At 38.9% G+C, this 26,279-nt stretch overlaps 1 protein-coding gene across 1 annotated transcript in view; it reads right to left on the bottom strand.

Annotated features, from left to right (window-relative positions):
• LOC124613108 (DNA-binding protein SMUBP-2-like) overlaps positions 1-26,279 on the bottom strand; it is a 57,967-nt gene that overhangs the window by 13,531 nt on the left and 18,157 nt on the right. Inside the window, exons 6-8 of the mRNA XM_047141713.1 lie at positions 24,841-25,144; positions 23,448-23,623; positions 1,772-2,066 (exon numbers count right to left, since the gene is read on the bottom strand). Of these exons, the coding sequence (XP_046997669.1) occupies positions 1,772-2,066; positions 23,448-23,623; positions 24,841-25,144 (775 nt within the window). The remainder of the gene's footprint in view (positions 1-1,771; positions 2,067-23,447; positions 23,624-24,840; positions 25,145-26,279) is intronic.

The following is a 26,279-nucleotide window of genomic DNA, read 5'->3' as shown; positions in this document are numbered from 1 at the left end:
ACATCAAACATTGCAACATGTTCATGATAGCCCTAAACTGTAAGTTTGGTGTGCATTGAGCAATAACAAAGTGTACAGCCCCTTTTTTTCCCCCCATGTGAGAACCATCAATGGGATAGTGTACCTGGATATGTTACAACAATTTTTGATACTACAGATCAATGAGGATGACCAGGAATGAAATGTTTACCTCATACAATATGATGCACCACGCGACTACCTGGCTGATGTCCGGGATTTTCTCAGTGACTGCTTTCCAGGTCAATGGATTGGCCATGCTGCGCCAATTGCATGGCCCCCACATTCCCCAGACCTGACACCACTAAATTTTATTTTTAATGGGGATTCATCAAGGATATCATGTTTGTACCTCCTGTGCCAGCTTCTCTACCTGAACTTAGAGCAAGAATTTGAGCAAGTTACACCTGCAATGCTACAGCAAGTTTGGGAAGTCACATACAACATCTTTAGCTTAAGGATAAAACAAAATAACACTAAACCCAGCTGTTTATCTTTTTTCAATAAATTTATATGAATTTTTAAAGTCCTTTTTGAAACATCTATTATATAGAAAACGCCCAGAATATAGAATACACATATTCACTGTCAGCCCACTACACACAAGCACTGTAGCATTTAGGGCCATGTTGTACTGACTATAATTACTAAATTTAGAAAACAACAACCTTAAACAATTGGACACATTAAACACATATTTATAAACATGAAACTGCTGAAATGAAATTAATGTGAAGTCAATGGGTATAAATCAATTAAGATGCAATGACGTGAGATAATGCCAGCAAAAACAAGTGAGAATTATGCCTAGTTTTCACCAACATCATTTCATGTCATTACATCTTCAATGATCTTACTCCACTGAAGCCATATGAAATTCATTTCAGCTACTTTAATTCAGTTCAAAGCTACTCTAATTCAGTTCAAACCCATCCTTTGTAGCAGGGTATGCTACTTTTACTAATGAATTTATTAGTGAATTCACTCCTCAGTGGTGCCATTCCCATAAACCCCATGGTAGAATCTCTAGATGTAGAGTTTAGAAAACATGGATAAAAATATCAGTGGAAATAATAGTTGAAGTCCAACCTGGAGGCAATATCAGACAGCATGTTGGTTAAGGAAACTGCTCACAAAAAGCAAAAAATCTGGGTTCAAACCCCAGTATGGCACAGATTTTCAATCATAAAATATTCATACGTATAAATAATTCACATCCTTATAAGGTCAAAAATTACAATGTCCACATAGCTAAGTATTGTGATGTACATGGTGAACCAAAGATTACGCTGTATAAAATGGAGTATACTGATCAATAATGTGTTTTTTACTAGTTACTCTAAGATGTTTTATGTTATTATCTCTGCCCCAAACTGACTGATTTCAACCTGTATGTAAACAATACAAATCTACATATCGTGTTTTGTCACTGATAACAGCAGCTGGCTTTGTTATCAAGGGTAACACAGCACTACCAGGACATTGTTATTTTTAAATTGTGTCTATACTACAATGTGATACTGAATCTTAAAGTACATGAGTGTTGACAGATTGTAAATTTGTAGGACATATTGCTGTTATCCTGTATTTTTTTTCCTGTTACAATGTATTATATCTAGGCACATGCTTAACAATGGCGAAAGTCAAAACACACACATTTCATACACCAATTTAATGCAAACATGGTGTCAGAAAAGTTTCCAACAAATGTATACATGGTAGACAAGACATCCACCCACTCTTTGTAACATACCTGTATAAAAATCTGGTGTTAATACTGTCCCCTGTTCTCCTATATAGTCAAGAAGGCTCTTAATTGTCTCATCATTACTGACAGTAACAGAATCTCCGACCACACCAAGAAACCTGCGTGCACGACTGACAGCCACATTCAGTCTTCTCTTGTCTGTCAAGAAACCAAGGTTGCCTTCACGATTTGTTCTGACAAGTGATAAAATAACAGCTTCCTTCTCTCTTCCTTGAAATCCATCAACAGTCTTTACTTCAACATGTGACTTCCCAGTCAACAATGATCGCAACAGCTGTACCTACATATCAGAAAATAACAAACAATAGTAAGAGCAAGGAAGACAGAAAGCTTAGGGTTAAAATCTTGTCAACTAGCAGGTCATTAGAGGTGGAGCACAAGCTTGAGGTTGGGGAGGGATAGTACTTGGCCCTGTCTTTCTCAAATGAAAGACTGTCTGCCCCAGCACAGTGAAATTTATATCTGAAAATCATTAAGCCAGCAGTATTTTTTGCAATAAGAGTTTAGAGAAGAGCTTACATAAAATTTTAATTTTTTTCACAAATATTTACACACAGACATTAACTTTCTTGTGTTCAAAGTACTTATGCACAACATACATCACATTTGTACCAGTGGTTTCACTAGTCTTTGAGAATTTCTGAAACACAATTTTGGTTACAGTATTTAGCTCCTTGAGCTACTCTGACTCTCTCTCTTCGATGCTGCTAGAATTTCATATTTCATCATTCTTTCCAGCTATAACTATTGGTAGATATCACTAGAGTCCCATGCACAGCACATACAGAGGTTGAGGGCTCAGAATGGTGTTTTATTTGACCATATGCTGACGATTTTTCAGTGAAATTTGGGCAGGTGCTTTATCGTTCTGCAATTGCCATGAATTGTTTCACCAAACCCAGGCGTATTTTTAACAGATTTGTTTTTCCAAATGTCGTAGCATTTTTGTTCACTGCTAATAAAGAAAAGCAAGTACATCACAGATAACTTACCAAAATAAAAATTCCACAATATTACATTTGGTGCCACATTTTATTCTAGTCTTAAAGCAAAACTTAATGCAAATTCTTTTCTCCATTTTTTTCATAAGTTAAAAAATCAATGAGATCCCCCCTCCCCCTCCCCCCTCCTCTCCTTTCCTTTCCCTTCAGAAGTAAGATATCTAAACATTTAATTCTGCAGAGCCATTCATCAGTTGAGAACGAGTGTAATAAAGGGCATATTGAAATAAATGTCACCAGAACATTGACTAACTGCTAAATATGAAATGTGTTTGACAATTTAAAGGGTGAAAAAGGTTATTTTGGTCATGTTGCAAATAGGTATGTATGAAACTAGCAATTTTTCTCTCATACAACACTGACACTGAGTATAAAATGAAAGTTCTTGCACTAATTATTACTTGGACTGCAGTAACTCAAACTAGATAACACTTTTTATCATCTATGAGGATAGAAGGCAAGTCATCATTGCAAAGATGTGTCAGTGATGATAAGAGTCAATAAGCATATATTACTATGTGAACTGAGTATAGTAGTGTCTGTAATCATTCCAACAATAGAGCTGTCAACAGACAGTTAAGTCAGTTCCCACAAATATTAACTGCACAAGTTCATTACTTGGTTACGGAATAATTTTCTATCTAAACATATGCTAGCTGTATTTGAAAGTCACAGATGACTTTACAGACTAATTCGAACTGTGAATTACTGAAACAATAATCATGTGGACGAAACATCATCACAGCAGACTATATTGTTGTAATGGTGCTGTAACTTGAATGGGGTGACAGACTGTATCCCCTGTAGAGGGTGAGTAGAGAAATAAGGTGGAAAGGTATATCAATGGAGGGTGTTTTGGAGGGAAGGATTGCTGACTGTGGGCAGAGAGAGGTAGTAAGCACACAGGACAGGGATGTGGTACTGGTGAGCTCACTCTGGTACAGGCAGGGGTTTTGCACGTGGTGACAATGACGTGGAGGTGTGGACAGGGAGGGGGAGCTAGAACAGAGAAAGAAAGAGACAGTACAGTAGAGATGAGAGTGGGAGTAGAAAATGAGTGAAGTGAGGGGGGGGGGGGGGTGGAGGGCGGCGGACATGGGGACAGGAGTGGAGTTGGCTGTGGAACAGGGGCCATGACAACTGCAGGACTGAAGGATATGTTTCCGTCTACATAGTTTGGAGAGGCTGGTATTGGGGGAAGGAAGGGAGGGGGAGGGTTCAGAAAGCACGGTTATGCAGCAGCCACTGAAGTAAAATACACAGTGCTCAGCAGCGCGCTCTGCCACTGGACAGTCAACACCGCTCCTGACCACAGCTTGTTGGCGGCTAGAGTTGTGTAACTGCTGTAGACTGTCATAAGCAAGTGTTTACTACAGTAGTTTCCCTTGTAGCTTTGGTCAGTTAATGTCATACTCACATTACCTGTACACTGTGTGTGTAAGTCTTTCCGCTCCCAGGATTGGAATGACTCCTTACCCTCTCCCTTAAAACCCACATCCTTTTGTCTTTCCCTCTCCTTCTCTCTTTCCTGATGAAGCAACCGTTGGTTGCGAAAGCTTGAATTTTGTGTGTATGTTTGTGTTTGTTTGTGTGTCTATCGACCTGCCAGCACTTTCGTTTGGTAAGTCACATCATCTTTGTTTTTAGATATATTTTTTTCCCACGTGGAATGTAGTGGTTCAGGTAACCTATAGAACTTTTATGTTCTACATAGTTATCCTCCAGTCTGTTACTTAAAAATAAACAATATTTACAACAAAACTGAAATTAACAATGTTTAATTCATGTTTTATTCAAAAATTGTCATTTTGTAACATGAAACAGAGGGATGTTGTAGCAAAAATAAAAGATGTAATACAGATTTATTGTGTAGTACTAGAAAATGCTATTGCCTCAACAAAAAGCTAAAAACACAAACAAAAATACATCAAACATTGATTCAATGCTTCACTAAACTTACATAAAACACAAGACTGTTATTCATAAACAACTTTTGCATTTATCAGTAATATGTAAACTGTATCTTGCACCAAAAGTAACTGCCTCGGTTACATAAAAGCACAGAAGATAGGCAATCAACTAATTTTTATTATTTAGCAAATGCAATTTATATTCTGTAGGGGGTATAAAATATACAGTGAAGTAACGTTGAATGATGTGAAGTTCAAATTTAAAAAAAGAGGAAGTTGTCGGGTCCCGTTTTTCTTTTTACACATTCATTTATGTTTACTTTCCTACCAATTCTACTAATACTACTGTAATCCTACCATTTAATACTGAAGTGTTTGCAGAAGAGCCAACACCGTGTTGCTAGAGGAGGCCGAAATGCACGCTTTTAAGCTCACGCAGATTAGCGTGAGGTCTGGAACAGGACAATGTCTTGAGAATTGCAAATAAAGTACGAAGATCTTGGAATACTTAACTTTAATCCATAATTGGAGAATATCGCTCTTGATGGTACATGTTTTATAATTTCAATATTAACTGGTAATGGCGCCTTGCTAGGTCGTAGCAAATGACGTAGCTGAAGGCTATGCTAACTATCATCTCAGCAAATGAGAGCGTATTTGTCAGTGAACCATTGCTATTAACGTCGGCTGTACAACTGGGGCGAGTGCTAGTACGTCTCTCTAGACCTGCCGTGTGGTGGCGCTCGGTCTGCAATCGCTGACAGTGGCGACACGCGGGTCCGACGTATACTAGCGGACCGCGGCCGATTTAAAGGCTACCACCTAGCAAGTGTGGTGTCTGGCGGTGACACCACAAATACATAATTTATGTGGTGTACCAAAACTACAGAACCATAGTTTTAGTAGATTGCAACTCTACTAGTGGCCATTCATTTGAGTGGATGGGTAGCCTGTGATCAATCCCATAAGAAAGGCTGTCCATAAGTTCAGCAATGCTAGGACATATCATGACTGCTTTCACAGGTGGCCGTGCCTCTGCTAGGCTAGGCTTTGCCTGTGATGGGCTATCATAGGATGTGCTCTTTGGGTGCATAGGACAGGTCTTGTGCCTCAATCTTTCACGTGTATCAATCGGTTGGGAGTATGCATGACATAAAAATGGACCAGAAAATTTGTAGATTGGCTGGGTGGTGAAATACCATACAATACTTTGGGGCAGACGGGAAGGAGTGTACACAGGATGTTCCTCATTTCTGGAATTAACAATAACTACCCAAAGTACTGGAATGGATACATCTACATCTACGTCTACATCTACATCCATATTCTGTACACCACTGTGTAGTATAAGGCAGAGAGTGTGACCCATTGTACCAATTATGAAGGCTTTTTTCCCCACTATTTCTGTATGGAGTGTGGAAAGAAAAACCGTTTAAAAGACTTTGTGTATTCCGTAATTAATTTACTCCTGTCCTCATGACCCTTATGGGAGCAATATGTATGTCGCTCTAGTACATTCCTAGAGTCATCATTAAAGGTGGTTCTTGAAGTTTTGTACATAGGCTTTCTTGAGCTAATTTATGTCTCACTTCAAGAGTTCTTTCAACATTTCTGTGACATTCTCCTGGGGTTCAGATAAGCCTGTGACCATTCACGCATGCGGATCACCTGTAAACATTCAATATCCCCCCTCAGTCCCACTTGGTACAGGTCTCACTCACTTCAGCAGTATTGTAGGATGGGTTGCACATGTGATATGTAAACAATTATATTTTAGACTGAATGTCTTTCCATAGTATTCTATCAATAAACTGAAATCAGCTACCTGCTTTACCCATGACTGAGCATATGTGATCATTCCATTTCCTGTGTCTACAAAGTGTTACCCATAGGTATTTGTACGAGTTGACCAATTCCAACTGTGAGTCATAAGATACTATGTTTTTTTGATCTGTGAAGTGCACAATCTTACATTTCTGAATATTTAAAGCAAGTTGTGAATCTTTGTACTGCTTTGAAATCTTACCGTAATCTGACTGAATACTGTGCAGCTTCTTTCAGATAGTACTTCCTTAAAGATAATCACATCATCTGTGAAGTGTCTGAGGTTACTATTAATATTGAAACATCATTAATATACATTATTAGATACGGGCCCAACACACACTTACCTGGGATACCCATGAAGTTTCTTCTACATCTGTCAATGACTCTCCATTCAAGATAACTTGCTATGTCCTCCCTACCAAAAAACCTTCTGTCCAGTCACAGATTCCACTTGATATCCCATTCAATCATACTTTTGATAATAAGTGTTGTTACGGTACTGAGTCAAATGCTTTTCAGAAATCAAGAAATATTGCCTCTATCCGATTGCCTTGGTTCATTCCTCTCAGTATGTCATTTGAGAGGTTGGGGTGATATTGAATAAAGAGGGAGTGGTCTTTGCAGTTGGTTCATGGGTGGGTTCAGAAGATTTGGGGTATGTGTATATGATGCTGGAGGTGTGTTTACGAACTAGATATGGAGGGTTATCCCTGTCTGTGTGGGTCTCAGGAAGGCCTTATGTACCAGAGTGAGCTCACCAGTGCCACATTCCTATTCTGTGCACTTAGTGCTTCTCTCTCCCAACCATCAACCACCCTTTCCTCCAACCCATCTTCCGTTCCTCTATCACGACCTCCTTTCTCCTCTCACTCAATACAATCATAAACACCACCACTGCTGCAGTGCCTTTACATTGCAGTCGGCTGGGACAATTGCTGTACATGTTCAGTTTGCTTGTGTATTATGTCATTAAATCTGAAGGATGATATTGTTAAGAATGTCTGCAATGTTTTCAGTCTCATTTATGTATCCATCAACAACTCAATGCCTCAATTACAATGTGAGTTTTAACTTCACTGTTTCCCTTATTTACATTTCTCAAAGGACTTTTTCTTACTATATTTACGAAACAATGTAGTTTTTTTATCTAATAATCTATCATTTTCTTCACACTGATCAGTTTTCTGGGGATGCCAATGCTGCATGCTCAAAGTGAGCTGTTGTGTACTGCTGTTCTCACATTGTTGAGAACAATAGTCATTGTTAGAGACTGGAAAACATAGCTTGTATTTTTGGCAAAATTTGAATCTATTTTTAGCAAAAGTCGGGTCAGTTTCTGTTGAAATTCACATCTATAGTAAATAAAAAATAAATGATTAGACATAAAAATGTAAGATTGTCATGCTACGTAAGTGAAGATGAAAAAAAGTCTTAGTTCTTTCAAATTGACTGTTACAAAAAAAGTGCTGATTGAGACCCTTATGACTGGAATTTTTGCTTTTGTGAAAACTTCCAACAGCTTTTTTTTCCGAAGTGGCGTCTGCTTTTTGTTTGCCTGTATTTAAGCTTTAGAAAAAATGACTGTTCTGTTGAAAAGTAGCAGCATTTTTCCACAGGTGGACTGAATGTGCCTCTGGTTTGAGGTGTTTCTCAACATTATTTATCCCTTCCCACCCACTTCAATGATTACAAAACCTGCAGAATATTAATGCCCATTTTGTGGGCATTAATAGCTGAGGGACCCCACGCTTAACAATGCTACAGACAGAAATGGCAAGGCAGTTAGTGTAGAAGCTGAACCAAAAGTAACTATTTTAACATTTGGGAAAGGGTTTTGTGCAGTCAAAAAACATACAGACTTTCTTTTCCAATCATTATAGCATGCAGAGTGGGAGCACTATAGTATATAGTGGCAGGCCATGAGCATAAACAAACTAGTATTTGGCCACCACAGGGGTGAGGAACAGTGCAGGGAAATGAACCCCACATCTCTTTCACAGAGCAGCAGCCTACACCCATCTTCTGCGAAAGCAGAACTGATATTGTCACAAGGATCATCGATCTCTTCTGTTCTTGTAAGGGTCTTAATCAAAATCCATGATGGACCCAGATTAGTTGCTTCACTCATTTCAAAACAAGAAGAGAAAACAACAAGCAATGCACAACAACACAAAGCATTCAGGAACGGTTACCACGCAATTGCCTGTTGAGGTTGGCACTGTGTAACAGCATAGTTTAGGCAGTGTTGCCAACTCAGCTGATTTTGGCTGTTCTGGCAGATTTCTTGTATTACTATATTTCAATAAATTAAACACAATTAAATAATTTAATTAATTACATTTAATTAACTTAATTCATGCAATTATTAAAATGTTAAAGTTAAAAAAATTTTCATTGAGTTAATAATATTTTAGATGGACTTTTAGAATAGATAGCCTAATACACTGTTTAATGACGACTATCCTGATTACTGTTGGCAGCTGTGTGACATCTGACACAGTACAGTTCAGGAACAATAAGGAGGCCAATGTGCAGTGGCCAATTTTCATTCAAAGCTCTGGGTGAATTAATTTGTTTCTTTGGAAGGTAATGACGACCAGTGGTTTTGGCCAGTCGGCAATGATTTTTTTTTCTTTCTCAAACAAGTTTACAGAAACTATTTGGTAAAAAAAATTATTTTTGTGTTACTTATAGCTTCATGTGTCAGGTCCATGATGTTCTGCGCATTATTTTGTTAATTATCATAGTTATTGTGATATTTACTTGGAAGTAACATACTGCATGAAATTGAAAACGTTTGCAGTGAAAAATGGGTGTTTCTATGATTTTGAGTTTGGTACAAATTACACAATACATTGCTGCATATGAAATTTAGCTAATGTATAAAATTTTTCTTTAGACTTGGGTGAAGGTATCTGTCACCAATCTCAAGAAAATTGATCTAATGTAGCACACTCATTTGCGATCACGCCACACCAGTGATGAATCCAGAATGAAATATCCACAACATCCCCTGTATTTCAATAACAGTTTATATCAAAATGAGATTTTGGCAAATGACAGAATATAAAAAGGAGGTTTTTTACTATATTGTTATTATGCAAAACTTCATTATCTACCATGGTAATCCTCTAACTACAGACTGACTAAACAATATACATTTATTTTTCTTCTGGGGATGTGCTTTTTTAATAAGTTATTGACCTTTCTTTTCCTCAGTTCCTCATTTAAGAAATCACTGTTTCAGAATTCTCTCGGAATTGTGTCTGCACAACACGTTAGAGAGGTGATACTGTGTATACTCCACTGTGTTTTGGCAAAAGAAGCAAATTTTAAAATGGCAACCAGAAAAATGTGTAAAATTTTACTCAAAATTTGTCACTCATGATGCTTCTCTGATAATTACAAGTGGTTGGCAAGCCAAGTGAAAATAAATCACTGCAATTTCAATGAAATTCTTTTTAGGCACTAATCACAGCATGGTGACAGACCTTTTGAAGGTCACCATTGAAGTGTGGGTGTGGAGGGGCTCCACTTAACATTTACAAAGATGTTTAGAGCAGCACTTCCCCTCCAGTGCTCAGCATTTCCCCTACAGCACTTTCCCGCAACCCCCATCGCTACCGGTCTCCTCATGCATGCCCTGCTGACTGCACATCTACTGGCTACGGCGTTTTGCGCAGACTTATAACAGACTGCAGCAGGGCCTCAGCGGGTTACTTGAATACAGTCTGCAATGCTATTACAGCCATTTTATTATCAACAGTACACATGCAGCAACCTTTAACTGTCTCTGGGCATTTATTCACCTACTCCTTTCATTTTGAATAAGAAGTCAGTTTCCTTAGACGTGTACATTTTGTTAAAAAGTGCTGAAGAAACATAATTATGCAACAATTTAGAGAAGAACGATTAAAAGATGTAAATTTGAAAGACTAGATACAGAAGGTACCAACAGTAAAACAAAGATGCAAAGTCATTTCTGTCAAAGCCTTCTCAACTAAAAGTATTTGGGACTGGGAGACTATTCTAAATCCATCAGGCATGTGAAAGAAGCTAAACCATTTTCTTGTGCTATAAAGCCTAAATAGAATCTTCAGCCAAAAGTTCTATCAGTCACAACAGCTAGAGCTGAGGCAAAAATGACATTATTTGTGAGTAAGTATTGTGCTACACACTGTGCTGATCATCTCAGCAAGCTGAACAAACGATGTTTCCAAATAAGTTATCTGAAAATACCATTGCACAAAATGCAGTGATGTTATAAAAATATAATATATCCACAATGTAATGTTTTGTTGTAAAATTACATTGGGGATAGTTCGTACAGTGTGCTTGTCGTTGAGGGCACCGACATAATTATCACGAAACAGCTAAGTGTTTGTTCTTTGGGCTTCTCAGGAAACAAAGAGTGTGTAGTTTCAACTTATTTGAAACTGTTGGGATAGACTCCATGATGCAAAAGCAATTGTTGAAGGAATGAAAGCTATGTTAGCTGACTTTGAACTGAATTTGCAGCAAATACATGGTACAAGCACAGATAATGCATCTTTTACAGTTGGCAAAGACAACGGAGTTTATGCTCTCCTTAAACAAGAAGTTTCACACCTAATCCTCATACCATGTATTTGTTACTCCAAACAGTTGGCCTTTCCTCATTCTTGTAAAGAAGAATTCAATCAATTGCAATTCATCTTTTCAGAAACATACGTCGCTCCTCGAGAAGCTGAAAGTCCTACAATCATCCGTATAATACTCTTTATGATGAAGATCTTTTGAGGGTACAACAAATGACCATAACATGGTGGATCTCAATTGAGCCCATCTGTGAACACATACTTAATCAGTGGGAGGGGGTGTGTACTTCAGGGATGCATCAGTGAATGAAAAGAGCTATACCACTCAGACACTATACAAAATGCATAAAGACGATAATAACAAATTGCTTTTCATATTTCTATGACCAATTCTGCAACAGTGCAATGTAATTAATACAATGCTAATCTGGACCTGTTGACCCCCACCAAGCTGCTGCAACATCTCACTATTTTAATCAAAATCTGTACAGATGGGAATCAAAGGGTCTCAAGAGGATCTGATGTTTGCAAATGTTAAGAATTTTCTTCATCTCAGGCCACATTTGGATTCCACTTTTGAAAAGCAAGTAGGAATTTTGCATACCAGAATGACTGTGGATACTGAAATGGGAATCAGAAAGTTTGCAGTAACTTTATTGTACAATTTGTCCATAAGCTCCAATCCTCTCTCCTGTAGAATGCTGAAGTGCTGCACAAGGTATCGTCTACAGCACCAGAAAACTGTTTAAGAAGAGTAAAGGACAATCTCACATCATCAGCTTTGAAATTATTTATCATACCAGCCATCCTTCTGATGCAAAACTGTACTAGCAGAAAATCAACTTTTGGAATGGAAGAATGTGACAGACATGATTGGATTTTAGTCAGAAGTATCAAAATATGAGATGCAAGTGAACAGAAGTCTTTTAGTGAACTCTGCAATTTGGCTATGATACTTCTAGTGCTGCCTTGGTAAAATGCAATAGTTGAGAGATGTTTTAGTGAAATGAATATTGCTCGAAGTTTGTATAGGAACAGGATAGGGAACATCAAGATAAATCTATCTTGACAATTCGTGCTGGCCTTTGGCATCTCTGAATACGTAAAGAAAGCATTTTCCTCAAACAAGTCTTTTTTCTGGCTGTTTTCTAGCAGATTTTGAAAGTTGATTAACTGAAATACATGTGACAGAGTGGGCCTGACCTGTAGTGTTATTCGATGCAAAACATCTGCTACCTAATTTGCTGCATTAAATGTCCATATTATAACAACTTTTCAACTTTAGCTAACAAACTAATGTATGTGCTTTTTGTTATAAAATGCTAGGCCCCACCAAAGAGTATAAATATCTGTGGAGTGAGCATTCAGATGCATAGAATGAGAATTCTGCCACAGCTCAAGCTACACAATTTTGGGACTGTGCGTTTTAGCCTGTATAGTGGTTAGCATATTTTGGGAGTTATTACTTTGGTGCCACAGATGTATCACCTTTAGAAGGACTGAGAAACTTTGTATACACATTTTATAGACATCTTAACAATTCGATACCAGGGACTGATGTTTACTTAAATATGTTAAGAGCACAGTATCTTAGCTCAGATATCACTTTATTTATGGTTTTTTGGTAATGGAATAAGAAGTGACAGCTAACAATATTTTTTACATTTTCTATTGCGCCGATTCATATAGTCAAATCTTTTCTAATTGGTTGGTTGGTTGTTTGGGGAAGGAGAATCTTTTCTAATTAATTATGTTATTGTGACACTGTACAGGACACTATCTCATTGAGAGATACTTAGATATACACAAGGATTTGAAAATCTGCATTAATTGGAGGAAATTATTTGGACTGTGATGTATAAATTATATCTGCATATAAATATAGCACTAATCTGTATACACTGACTGGCAGTTTACTCAAACATACTTGCAAATTTACCTAACACTTGCCTCATACACACATGGCCATAAATCACAGAAATGCTCTTTAAAATACAGGACTTTATACTACAGTCTCTTGATATTTCTCAACATATAAAGTACCTCGAAGAGGGGCAGCAGCCTTTTCAGTAGTTGCAAGGGCAACAGTCTGGATGATTGACTGATCTGGCCTTGTAACAATAACCAAAACGGCCTTGCTGTGCTGGTACTGCGAACGGCTGAAAGCAAGGGGAAACTACAGCCGTAATTTTTCCCGAGGGCATGCAGCTTTACTGTATGATTACATGATGATGGCGTCCTCTTGGGTAAAATATTCCGGAGGTAAAATAGTCCCCCATTCGGATCTCCGGGCGGGGACTACTCAAGAGGATGTCGTTATCAAGAGAAAGAAAACTGGCATTCTACGGATCGGAGCGTGGAATGTCAGATCCCTTAATCGGGCAGGTAGGTTAGAAAATTTAAAAAGGGAAATGGATAGGTTGAAGTTAGATATAGTGGGAATTAGTGAAGTTCGGTGGCAGGAGGAACAAGACTTCTGGTCAGGTGACTACAGGGTTATAAACACAAAATCAAATAGGGGTAATGCAGGAGTAGGTTTAATAATGAATAGGAAAATAGGAGTGCGGGTAAGCTACTACAAACAGCATAGTGAACGCATTATTGTGGCCAAGATAGATACGAAGCCCACGCCTACTACAGTAGTACAAGTTTACATGCCAACTAGCTCTGCAGATGACGAAGAAATTGAAGAAATGTATGATGAAATAAAAGAAATTATTCAGATTGTGAAGGGAGACGAAAATTTAATAGTCATGGGTGACTGGAATTCGAGTGTAGGAAAAGGGAGAGAAGGAAACATAGTAGGTGAATATGGATTGGGGGACAGAAATGAAAGAGGAAGCCGCCTGGTAGAATTTTGCACAGAGCACAACATAATCATAACTAACACTTGGTTTAAGAATCATGAAAGAAGGTTGTATACATGGAAGAACCCTGGAGATACTAAAAGGTATCAGATAGATTATATAATGGTAAGACAGAGATTTAGGAACCAGGTTTTAAATTGTAAGACATTTCCAGGGGCAGATGTGGACTCTGACCACAATCTATTGGTTATGACCTGTAGATTAAAACTGAAGAAACTGCAAAAAGGTGGGAATTTAAGGAGATGGGACCTGGATAAACTAAAAGAACCAGAGGTTGTACAGAGATTCAGGGAGAGCATAAGGGAGCAATTGACAGGAATGGGGGAAATAAATACAGTAGAAGAAGAATGGGTAGCTTTGAGGGATGAAGTAGTGAAGGCAGCAGAGGATCAAGTAGGTAAAAAGACGAGGGCTAGTAGAAATCCTTGGGTAACAGAAGAAATATTGAATTTAATTGATGAAAGGAGAAAATATAAAAATGCAGTAAGTGAAACAGGCAAAAAGGAATACAAACGTCTCAAAAATGAGATCGACAGGAAGTGCAAAATGGCTAAGCAGGGATGGCTAGAGGACAAATGTAAGGATGTAGAGGCCTATCTCACTAGGGGTAAGATAGATACCGCCTACAGGAAAATTAAAGAGACCTTTGGAGATAAGAGAACGCCTTGTATGAATATCAAGAGCTCAGATGGAAACCCAATTCTAAGCAAAGAAGGGAAAGCAGAAAGGTGGAAGGAGTATATAGAGGGTCTATACAAGGGCGATGTACTTGAGGACAATATTATGGAAATGGAAGAGGATGTAGATGAAGATGAAATGGGAGATATGATACTGCGTGAAGAGTTTGACAGAGCACTGAAAGACCTGAGTCGAAACAAGGCCCCTGGAGTAGACAATATTCCATTGGAACTACTGACGGCCGTGGGAGAGCCAGTCCTGACAAAACTCTACCATCTGGTGAGTAAGATGTATGAAACAGGCGAAATACCCTCAGACTTCAAGAAGAATATAATAATTCCAATCCCAAAGAAAGCAGGTGTTGACAGATGTGAAAATTACCGAACTATCAGCTTAATAAGTCACAGCTGCAAAATACTAACACGAATTCTTTACAGACGAATGGAAAAACTAGTAGAAGGCAACCTGGGGGAAGATCAGTTTGGATTCCGTAGAAACATTGGAACACGTGAGGCAATACTGACCTTACGACTTATCTTAGAAGAAAGATTAAGGAAAGGCAAACCTACGTTTCTAGCATTTGTAGACTTAGAGAAAGCTTTTGACAATGTTGACTGGAATACTCTCTTTCAAATTCTAAAGGTGGCAGGGGTAAAATACAGGGAGCGAAAGGCTATTTACAATTTGTACAGAAACCAGATGGCAGTTATAAGAGTCGAGGGACATGAAAGGGAAGCAGTGGTTGGGAAGGGAGTAAGACAGGGTTGTAGCCTCTCCCCGATGTTGTTCAATCTGTATATTGAGCAAGCAGTAAAGGAAACAAAAGAAAAATTCGGAGTAGGTATTAAAATTCATGGAGAAGAAATAAAAACTTTGAGGTTCGCCGATGACATTGTAATTCTGTCAGAGACAGCAAAGGACTTGGAAGAGCAGTTGAACGGAATGGACAGTGTCTTGAAAGGAGGATATAAGATGAACGTCAACAAAAGCAAAACAAGGATAATGGAATGTAGTCTAATTAAGTCGGGTGATGCTGAGGGAATTAGATTAGGAAATGAGGCACTTAAAGTAGTAAAGGAGTTTTGCTATTTGGGGAGCAAAATAACTGATGATGGTCGAAGTAGAGAGGATATAAAATGTAGGCTGGCAATGGCAAGGAAAGCGTTTCTGAACAAGAGAAATTTGTTAACATCCAGTATTGATTTAAGTGTCAGGAAGTCATTTCTGAAAGTATTCGTATGGAGTGTAGCCATGTATGGAAGTGAAACATGGACGATAAATAGTTTGGACAAGAAGAGAATAGAAGCTTTCGAAATGTGGTGCTACAGAAGAATGCTGAAGATTAGATGGGTAGATCACATAACTAATGAGGAAGTATTGAATAGGATTGGGGAGAAGAGAAGTTTGTGGCACAACTTGACCAGAAGAAGGGATCGGTTGGTAGGACATGTTCTGAGGCATCAAGGGATCACCAATTTAGTATTGGAGGGCAGCGTGGAGGGTAAAAATCGTAGAGGGAGACCAAGGGATGAATACACTAAGCAGATTCAGAAGGATGTAGGTTGCAGTAGGTACTGGGAGATGAAGAAGCTTGCACAGGATAGAGTAGCATGGAGAGCTGCATCAAACCAGTCTCAGGACTGAAGACCACAACAACAACATCAATATGACATTTACAATTATACATTTGTTGTACATATCTATGAAAAACTTGTCCTGCTTTCACATACTTCTCTTTACATTCATAGTAATGACAATACTGCACCATAGCTGTTACTAGAACTCAAATGTGCAGAAACATATATAAAAAGGGCAAATACATGTAATATTCAAGTTTTGCTATTATTGCAAACTGTAGACAAGCAGTGTTGTCCCAAAATCACATGACTAGGCCAGTTTGATGTCGAGAACATGCACAGCAAGCTATGCTCCTCCCATAGATATGTATACTCTATGGGTCCCAGGGCTCCGTAAAATGTTGCACTATGCAGCATGTATCTTAGATAGATCATTCAACCAACCACAACTGGCCTGACACCAGAGGGCTTAACGCATTAATAAGCCATTGCATTCATGGACTTTTTATTTCACAAAGAGGTTCTTAAACACATATTCTTTCCAAACTGGGCTTTGCCAGATGATGTATATTATCAATAACTAAAAATTAATTACATTTTTATATTTATACGCAGAAAATAAAGCTACTTCAAACTACCTCTGATAAAATAGTTCATCTGGACATAATTCGCTATAAAATAGCATCTATTATATAATTTCACTTTCTCACATTTTGAGACAGAATTTCCATCTATTTCACATTTATCACAAAATGCAAATTTTTCTGGTGGTGGTGGTTGTTGGATGTTTAAGGGGGACTAAACAGCGAAGGTCATCAGTCCCCAATTTTTCTGGTCCCCAGTCATTGTACATTGATAGAAATAGCACGTGAAGAAGACGTAACATGCAAAGGAAGTTGAAGAGCTCCTCAGAGTGCTTCTCACTGACAGGAGCAATTGACTGGGTGGCAATTTGGACTTATGCTTGATTGATCATCTACACAAATCAGAATATAGCTGAGGAAACTCTTGCGAAAGACCTTTTACAAAGTTTTCTGCAAAGAGGGCAATGACACAGTCAACTAAATCCAAGCCAGTGACTGGCAACAGCAGACAATTAGCCCCAAGATCATAGGGTCTAGAAGACAGCTACTTCTCCTGTGTGCATCTGATGAAGGGACAGGAACTGGAAGGAGCACTGTCAGAAGCTGACAGACTGCACCAATTTAGTGTCAAGTCTGTTGATAATGAATTTGCACCCAAAATAAAAGTAGACAAATGGCATTAACTACAAGGCCATTAGAAACCTCGCAGCAAGCTTAGTTGTACCAGTTCCAGTCAATAAGTAGTGCAGAACTAAGAAAGTACCTGTAGACAATCCTTCCTGTCAGAGGATCATGAGAAGACAAGTCCACAAAGAGCTTACATTTATTGGTTTCCAGGAAGCAGATCTGAAGCTGCATAACTGGATAAACAAGAAGAAGAAGAAGCTGCAATTTATACCAGCCAGAAAGATAGTCGACAGCCAATGAGAATAGAAAACTACCACAATATTCAAGGTGAGAAAGATCCTGGACTTTTCAATATTGTTAGAGCCCCTGGCAGCAATTTCAACCTGAGACTGCAATTCCAAGAACTGTGGTAAATGGCAAAGTATAGCTAGTATAGCACACAGGCTAGAACTCTCATTACACCCGTACAAAGAGAAATGATGACTTTCAAAATGTGGCAGCTCCAATAGCCGATAGATATTCCACTGATAAGATTAAGACAATGATGAAATAAAAGATTTTGGCTAGTATTGAAAGCATCAACATGCATGAAAAGGTACAATAATCCAGATCTTTTCCAAATGTTTTTAATTAAGTGTGTCAATAAAAATGATGAATGACATGCAATGCATGCAGCATCAATTGGAGCATACACAAAAAATGTGGCACAGTTACATTAAGGTCACATATTACGTTACACTGTATCAAACAATGGAAAATCCAGGATGCAATGTAACAACATTATAAAAAGGATACCGTATTTACTCGAATCTAAGCCGCACTTTTTTTCTGGTTTTTGTAATCCAAAAAACCACCTGCAGCTTAGAATCGAGTGCAAAGCAAGCGGAAGTTCTGAAAAATGTTGGTACGTGCTCCCACTACTAACTTCTGCTGTCGAATATATGTAGCGCTACACAGGCATGCTTTGTAGGCACAAAGATAAATACTGGTGCCAAAACCTCTGCATCAGTAAATAAATTTTAAAAAAAGGTGGAAGACAAGATTTTTTTTCTCCGCCCCGAGTTTCGACCACTGCATTCTCATACATTATCCAACGAAGTAAATACAAATTCCGTATTATTCATCTTAGAATGCAGCAGAATTTCAATGTACTACGAAAATCCGACCGGCAAGACTGTTTGGGATGTTTGTCAATATGGCCAACTCTGCGTTCTCAATTTTTTCCTACCTGTGAGAAGAGATGGTTGCTAATAGGAACCTGGGGAAATGTGAATCACATACAGTATTCACTTCACCATAAGAATAATATGAATATAAACATTTTGCCATGTATTCTTTCGTGTTTGCTGCTATCTCATTTAAATCCTGTCTGCCTAATAAACTACAAAACTAGAGTGAGACAACAGCAAACGCGGAAGAATATACGTATCGTGTCATGTTTATATTCATATTATTCTTATGCCTAATAGTGATACAGTCAGAAATGAAGCACAGCAACTGACTAGATTTTTAAATCTAAGATGACTAATTTCTGTGCAGAATTTGATGCACTAAAGAAGCGGCCGCAAGGATTTTCAAATGGAGAAAAATTTTCGCCGAAATCTCGTTCAGAACATGTTCTATCATACGCAGTCTATTATTTGGTTCTTGTTGATCATTATCAATGCCATTGTTTCGCTAATGAGATGATTCCTCTCTCTTTTTTTTATTTATTGTAAGTGGCGGTAGCGCGCACAAAAGCAAGCCATGCCGCGAGCAGCGACAGGCCATAAACACGCACTATCAGAATGCAACAAACAATGCATGCACAGTACAGTAATGCATTTTCAGCTTAGAATGACGTAAACACCTATAACAAAGAAAACGGCACTTATCAGATCAAAGCAAAATAAGCAATCGATTCAAACCAGACGAAGCACGTGAAAAAGAAAGGGTACCCGTATAAATATGGACGGAGCGTCTGACACATAGCAATGGCTACCTGGTAAAGCTTAACTGCTAAGCTTACGACTCGAACCAAACTACTGTAGGTGTATCGTCATTCGTTCGACCTAAATTGTGTCTCATATTGCAATGGACCAACCCTGTTTCGATTTGGAGGTGCGGCCTAAAACTTTTCTCTCCCCTTGAATTTCGAGTCTCAAATTTCAAGTGTGGCTTAGATTCAGGAAATTTTTTTGCCTTTATTTCGAGTCTCATTTTTCAGGTGCGGTTTAGATTCGAGTGCAGCTTAGATTCGAGTAAATATGGTAGTTGCTACTCACCATATAGCAGAGATGCTGAGTCACAGATAGGCACAACAAAAGGATTGTCACAAAATAAGCTTTCAGCCAACATGGCCTTTGTCAAAAATAGACAACCGATAGAGACACACACACACACACACACACACACACACACACACACACACACACACACGACTGCAATCTCTGGCAGCTGAAGCCACATTGCGAGCAGCAGCAGCAGTGCACATTAGGAGAAGCACCCCTGGGCGGGGGTAAGGAAGAGGCTGGGGCGGGGAGAAGGAGGGATAGCAGGATAGGGTTGGGGGATGGTGAAGTGCTGTTGGGGAGTGTGCAAGGATGAGGTGGAGAAAGGGTAGGGCAGCTAGGTGCAGTTGGGAGGTTAGGTGGAGGACAGGAGAGAGGTGGGGGGAGGGGAGGTAGCAGTGAGGTAGGGGAGAGTTAGGGTGGCAGCAGTGACTCAGGGTGTGCAGAGAGATGGACTCCAGGGAGAGGTTTTCTGCCCAGCTTGATGCTGCCTCCCATTACACTAACATCCCTAATGCCCATGGCCTTACCACTATTGAACACTACCTTTCCCAATGCCCAATAGATTCCAAACCAACGACCTCCTGCCTAGTTGCCATGACCAACTATATCCTCGTGCACAATTACTTCCCCTTTTACCTACAAACAAATCAGCAGTATGGCTATGGGCACCTGCATGGCACCATGCTACGCCAACCTGTTCATGGGCCATCTAGAGGAATCCTTCCTTAACACCCAGAATCCTAAACCCCTCACCTGGTTTAAATTCATTGATAACATCTTTATGATCTGGATTGAGGGCGAGCACACCCTATCTACATTCTACATTCCTCCAGAACCTCAACAGCTTCTTCCACATTTGCTTCACCTGTTCCTACTCAACCCAACCAGCCACCTTCCTAGATGTTGACCTCCACCTCAAAGATGGCTACATCAGTACCTCTGTCCATATCAAACTTACTAATCAACAGCAATACCTCAACATCGACAGCTGCCAACTGTTCCATACCAAGAAGTCCCTGCCATACAGCCTAGCCACCCGTGGTCGTCGCATCTGCAGTGACGAGTGGCCCTCTCGAAATATACTGAGGGTCTCACTGAGGTCTTCACAGACTGTAATTATCCTCCCAGCCTTGTACAAAAACAAATCTCCCGTGTCTTATCTTTCTAGCCTCCCACCACCTCCCAAAGTCTCACAGCCCAGCCACAGAGGAGCATTCCCCTTGAAACTCAGCACCACCCAGTACTGGAAAAACTGAATTACATTCTCTGCCAGGACTTCCAACTACCTCTCTTCATGCCCTGAAATGATAAATGTCCTGTCCACTATCATTCCCACCCCTCTCACAGTGGTGTTCCGCTGTCCATCTAACCTACACAATATACTCATATATCCCTACACAAACCCTGCTCCTAACCCCTCACCTCATGGCTCACATCCCTGTAATAGACTTAGATACAAGATCTGTCCCATACAACCTCCCAATACCACCTACTCCAGTCCGGTCACCTATACCATCAAATGCACGGCTACCTGTGAAACCAGCCATGTGATATACAAGCTAAGATGCAGTCACAGTGCTGTATTCTATGTGGGTATGACAACCAACAACCTGTCTGTCTGCATGAATGGCCACCAACAAACAGTGGCCAAGAAACAACTGGACCAGCCTGTTACTGAGCACGCTGCCCAACACGACATTCTTCATTTCAATGACTGTTTCACAGCCTGTGCCATCTGGATCCTTCCCACCAACAACAACTTTTCTGAATTTTGCAGGTGGGAACACTGCCTGAAATATATCCTACATTCCCATAACCCTCCTAGCCCCAAACTTTGTTAGACATTGTCCTCACCCTTCCAGCCTCTTCCCTGTTCCCATTCCAGCACTACACAGCCCTCTATTCCACCAACACACCCCGTCTTTTTATTTCTCTCCTTTTCTGCAACCTGTAGCCCCCCCCCTCCCCCCCCCCCCCCCCCGCCTCCCTGCTCTCCGTCTAAGCACTTAGCTGCCCTATCCTCTCTCCACCTCGTCCCTGCACACTCCCCAGCAGTACTTCACCATCCCCCACCCATACCCTGCTATTCCTTCCCCCCCCCCCCCCCCCTGCCTCCTCCTTACGCCCACCCAGTTGCCTCTGCCATCATGCACTGCTGCTGCTACTCACAGTGTGGCTTCAGCTGCTGTGACTGAAGTCGTGTGTGCGTGTGTGTGTGTGTGTGTGTGTGTGTGTGTGTGTGATCTATTTTTGCCTTGTTGGCCGAAGTTTATTTTGTGACAGTCCTTTTGTTGTGCCTATCCGTTATATGGTGAGTAGCAACTACCCCTTTCATGATGTTATTATACCATATCAGTATTTCAGAAGTATTGATATTTCATGGATAGAATATTGATATTTATTCACTGTCAATACACAACAATATCAGTAGATTTTTCCAATATACTGGTTTTTCATACTTCTATTTTTAATGTATTTTTACTGATATGTGATACAAGTAATTACTGTTTTTCACACATCTGGTCAAATAAAATTAACAAATGAAGAGTCGTTAAACACTTGTAGTATCTTACTGATATACGATGTTTAATAAAGAACAGTAGGCATGTTATTAGATTCAATCAGACACTCGGTAAATGCCAGTGACCGTATGAGACAAAAGCAAAACAATGAAAGTGTTGTCAAAGCAGAACCTCTGAAAATGGCACTGGACACAAGAAGACATTGAAATTATTCATATTGAGGGTAGACACTTTTTCCAAAACATGCTTCCTCTGCACCAGACCTATTCCGAGCAGCAGTTGCTTCAACCACACCCTACACTCCGTTTACAATCAACTAAGTTAAAATGTATGCACTATGCTTAGTTTGTAAATCACTTGATTGCTGGAGTCCTTACTGCTGAACTGGCAGGAATTGGAAGACTCCAGGTTGCCAACACTTTGTGTCTGACCACTGCCATCAACAACAACAACAACAATAATGATAATAATAATAACAATAACATTACACAACCGAACCTTGTACCCTTCACACAATTTCATACGACACCTCAGGAATAATTACCCACATGTTAGGAACTACTGCTTTAGTATTACAGTGTTTAGCAACATTGGGATACTAATTTCCATATTTGCAACCAAACTCACTTAGCATAACTTCACATTGTGTCCACAGGGGAAACAGAGGATAAATTAACACAGAGGAATTTCCTGCAGCATGTAACAGAGACATTTAATTCAAGTTAGGTACGTTCCTTAAAATACAAGACATAACATGATGAAGCTCTTTACAATGTGATATTGTATCTTGTGCTTTTGTCTTGAATCAAGATGTATTCAGCTTTCTGCAGTTTCCCCAAAAGATGAAGTTGCTTAAAATGTTCGAAACCATTATTTTACATTATGTTATTTGACACTATCTGAATATAAATTAAAATGTGCACTCCATTATTTAGTCTAAGTTCAGTACTTAGAATGTTAATCAGTCAACAATCTTAATTGCAATCCTCCTCTACAAATTATATTTCACTGCTACTGTTCAAACTTGTATTGCAAGTAACTACATGACATGAGTTGTGTAGATTCAAGATGCACTAAATCTGAATGGCTGCACGAGGATTTGACCCAATCCAGCCAAACACAAGTCCGGTATGCCTTCTTCCTCAATGGAGGCAGAAGTGGGTGTCTAATAGTCATGATCCACTCAAAAGCAGTATAAACAGTAAGTTCAAAGTTTACCTGATTGCTATAGGGTGTTATGACAGCGATTCCTTCATTTGGAACATTTGCCTCTAAAAGGCGGTGCACCAAAGCAGCAACAATATTGGCCTCTTCCTCGTTCGAATACGATCCCTCATCATCAACAGATTCTTCATAGTCCATGCCTGCTGTGTCAATGAATAGCATTGGAGTGCCTGCCCACGAGAGGAGAAAGTTACTGGGAGTTTATTAACACAAAAGAAGTGGACAAAATACAGTGAATTATGCCAAGAGTATAAATTAATGTACAAAATATCCAGACAATAATATTTCCACAACACCTATCACAAGTAAACAATTTACAATATGTTCGTCTGCAGGACCTTTTATCCTTGATATACAATGTAAGACATGCAGTCATATCCATTACTTTCCCGCAAACTGACTTCCTCCTTATTTATAAAACATTTGTTGTACTAACCTGTGCTCACAGCTGCAAAATTTAATTTGTATTGACTTAAGTTAGGATTTCTTTGAAAAGGTCTTACACTGTGCCACCTTTAAATGGAATTAAGAATCAGCAAAGATAAGTTATGAGCTCATAATGAAAATTATAAATATCTGGCATTGTCAGCTGGAGAGTGACCGTGAATTCAATGTAAAGAAAGCTTCAAATATGAAATTTTTATTGCACTGATCACATGTAGGTACTGTGGATTACTATTTTCAGTAGGGCTAAGCTGCCCTCTTCAGATCCTCAGATCACAGGATATGAAAACATGCTGTGAAATAAACTGTATGTCTGTTTTTGTACTACCATAATGGGCTCCTAATGAAAAGAAAGTAAAACATTGAAAAATACAACTGCATCCTCATGGCAACATAGGGTCACACAGGTGTATCCCATCACAAAGTGCCACATATGTCCATGTTAAATGCTGGCTATACATGCAGTTTATTGCACAGCATGATTTCATAACCCATTCACTGAGGATCTGAAGATGGCAACTTAGTCCTACCAAAACTAGTAATCAAGTGTACCTACGTGTGATAAAGGCAATAAAAACTTCATATCTGAAGCTTTCTTTACATATGAAAATATTGTAAAATACTGACAGTTAAATACCTGTAATATTTTGGGATAGCAAAAACATATGAAAGAGATGTATATGTTTTCTGCAATTACAAGAATTTTCTGAAGAAAGAAGATATACCCAGACATTTCAGCAACTATCATACTCTCTCCCTCTCTCTCTCTCTCTCTCTCTCTCTCTTTTTTACTTGAAATATTTCACTGTTCTTTTCATTGATTTTGAATATGGAAGTTTCTCTACAGAGTACAGAGTATTTCAAACAGAAATGTATAAAGTCAAAATCATTTAAAAAGTGCAAAATGGAAGCATTTACATCCTGTTATTCAATAAATATTTACCTGTTTCATCATTTTCTGTGACACAAGGTAAGTCTTTCATAAGATGTTTAGCTACAGATGCATCAGCTGTGAGCTGACCATCATAAATTTTCTCCGATACCCATTTCATAATTGTCTCATTCATACGGAACTGGTGCGTTAGCATGTGATAAGGCCATTTCTTTACTGCCCGCTCCATGAGGCTAACTGACAATACATTTGTACTCTCTGGATTTAGAACTGTAGGTGGCAGCTGCATATGGTCACCTGCCATTATTACTTTGCTTGCTCTGGGTAATGCAATCCAACAGGCAGCCTCCATTCCCTTAAAGTTAATGAAGTTTCAAAACAGATAAGCAGAACACACAGATTTTCATCTGCACATGTCATCATATACAAACACATCCAGTCACAAAAGGGATAGCATGTTGTCTGTGTATTGGGTCTGCTAGCAGATCAGTATCTTATTCGCAATTCCAAACACAAAGTGCTGGTGTCAGTTGCAAAACATTACACAGTGCTTCATCTAAAATCAGTCCTACCTGCATGAAAATAAAATACTCTGCAAACATTCTTTTATAACTCATGCAAAGAATCTTGATTTGAATTTAAGCAATGAAATGATTAAGATCTGTAAAAACAGCAAAAACAAAAAACATACTTTGAACAAGAGAAAAGAGAAAGCAATGAATACAATTACACTTTCACTTTACTGATACTGGTCTCTCACTTTTTACCTGTCCCCTCTGTGATCAATGGAAATTGGCTGACAACATGCCACTCCAAAATGTTTACCTCTATTGCCAACCTTAGTTATGTGACAGCATCGTGTGAATATAATGTAGATCTGTGTGCGTTATTGTGCTTAATGAGTGTTAGTACTATTTACAAAAATTAGTGAAGAGGCTGTTCCTGGCTCATCTAACAACTCTCCTTAACTTTTTCTTACTTCGCAACAAATTAATCCATTACATGTTCATTTCTTTTATAAGTTATAAGCCATCTGCTCTGAGAGAAGGATGTGGGTCTTGCCGCAGCAACCAATGTGCTTTCACTCTGAGCATCCTCCACTCAGGAGACATATAACAGTATGTGATCAATAAATGTTTTTCTTTATTTATTTGTATCAAGAGTTTACACTGGACTGAAACACCATAAATGATTATAAGGATGTTTGAGAAAGAAGAGGAGCATCTTGTTACTAGCTGGGAAGCAGTAACAACTATGGTGAAATTGACATAAAAACAAACTCCATGATAAAATTGCATATATCTCTAACAAAGCTCTTCATTAAAGAATGCCTTTGATGGGATAAATGAGTTATTGAAAATTACTGAAGATTAGACAACAAAGAATGACCCTTCTTTTCAAAATTTCTCAGTGTCCAACTTATATCAATTTGTTTTGAGTAGCTTGTTACTATAAGCTCCTCTTCTGGACCACATTTTTTTGTGTCATTA

Source organism: Schistocerca americana, chromosome 4, assembly GCF_021461395.2.
Source record: "Schistocerca americana isolate TAMUIC-IGC-003095 chromosome 4, iqSchAmer2.1, whole genome shotgun sequence".
NCBI classification, from domain to species: Eukaryota; Metazoa; Arthropoda; class Insecta; order Orthoptera; family Acrididae; genus Schistocerca; species Schistocerca americana.
The sequence above is the reverse complement of the archived record's forward strand: the minus strand, read 5'-3'. Positions and strand labels throughout refer to the sequence as shown.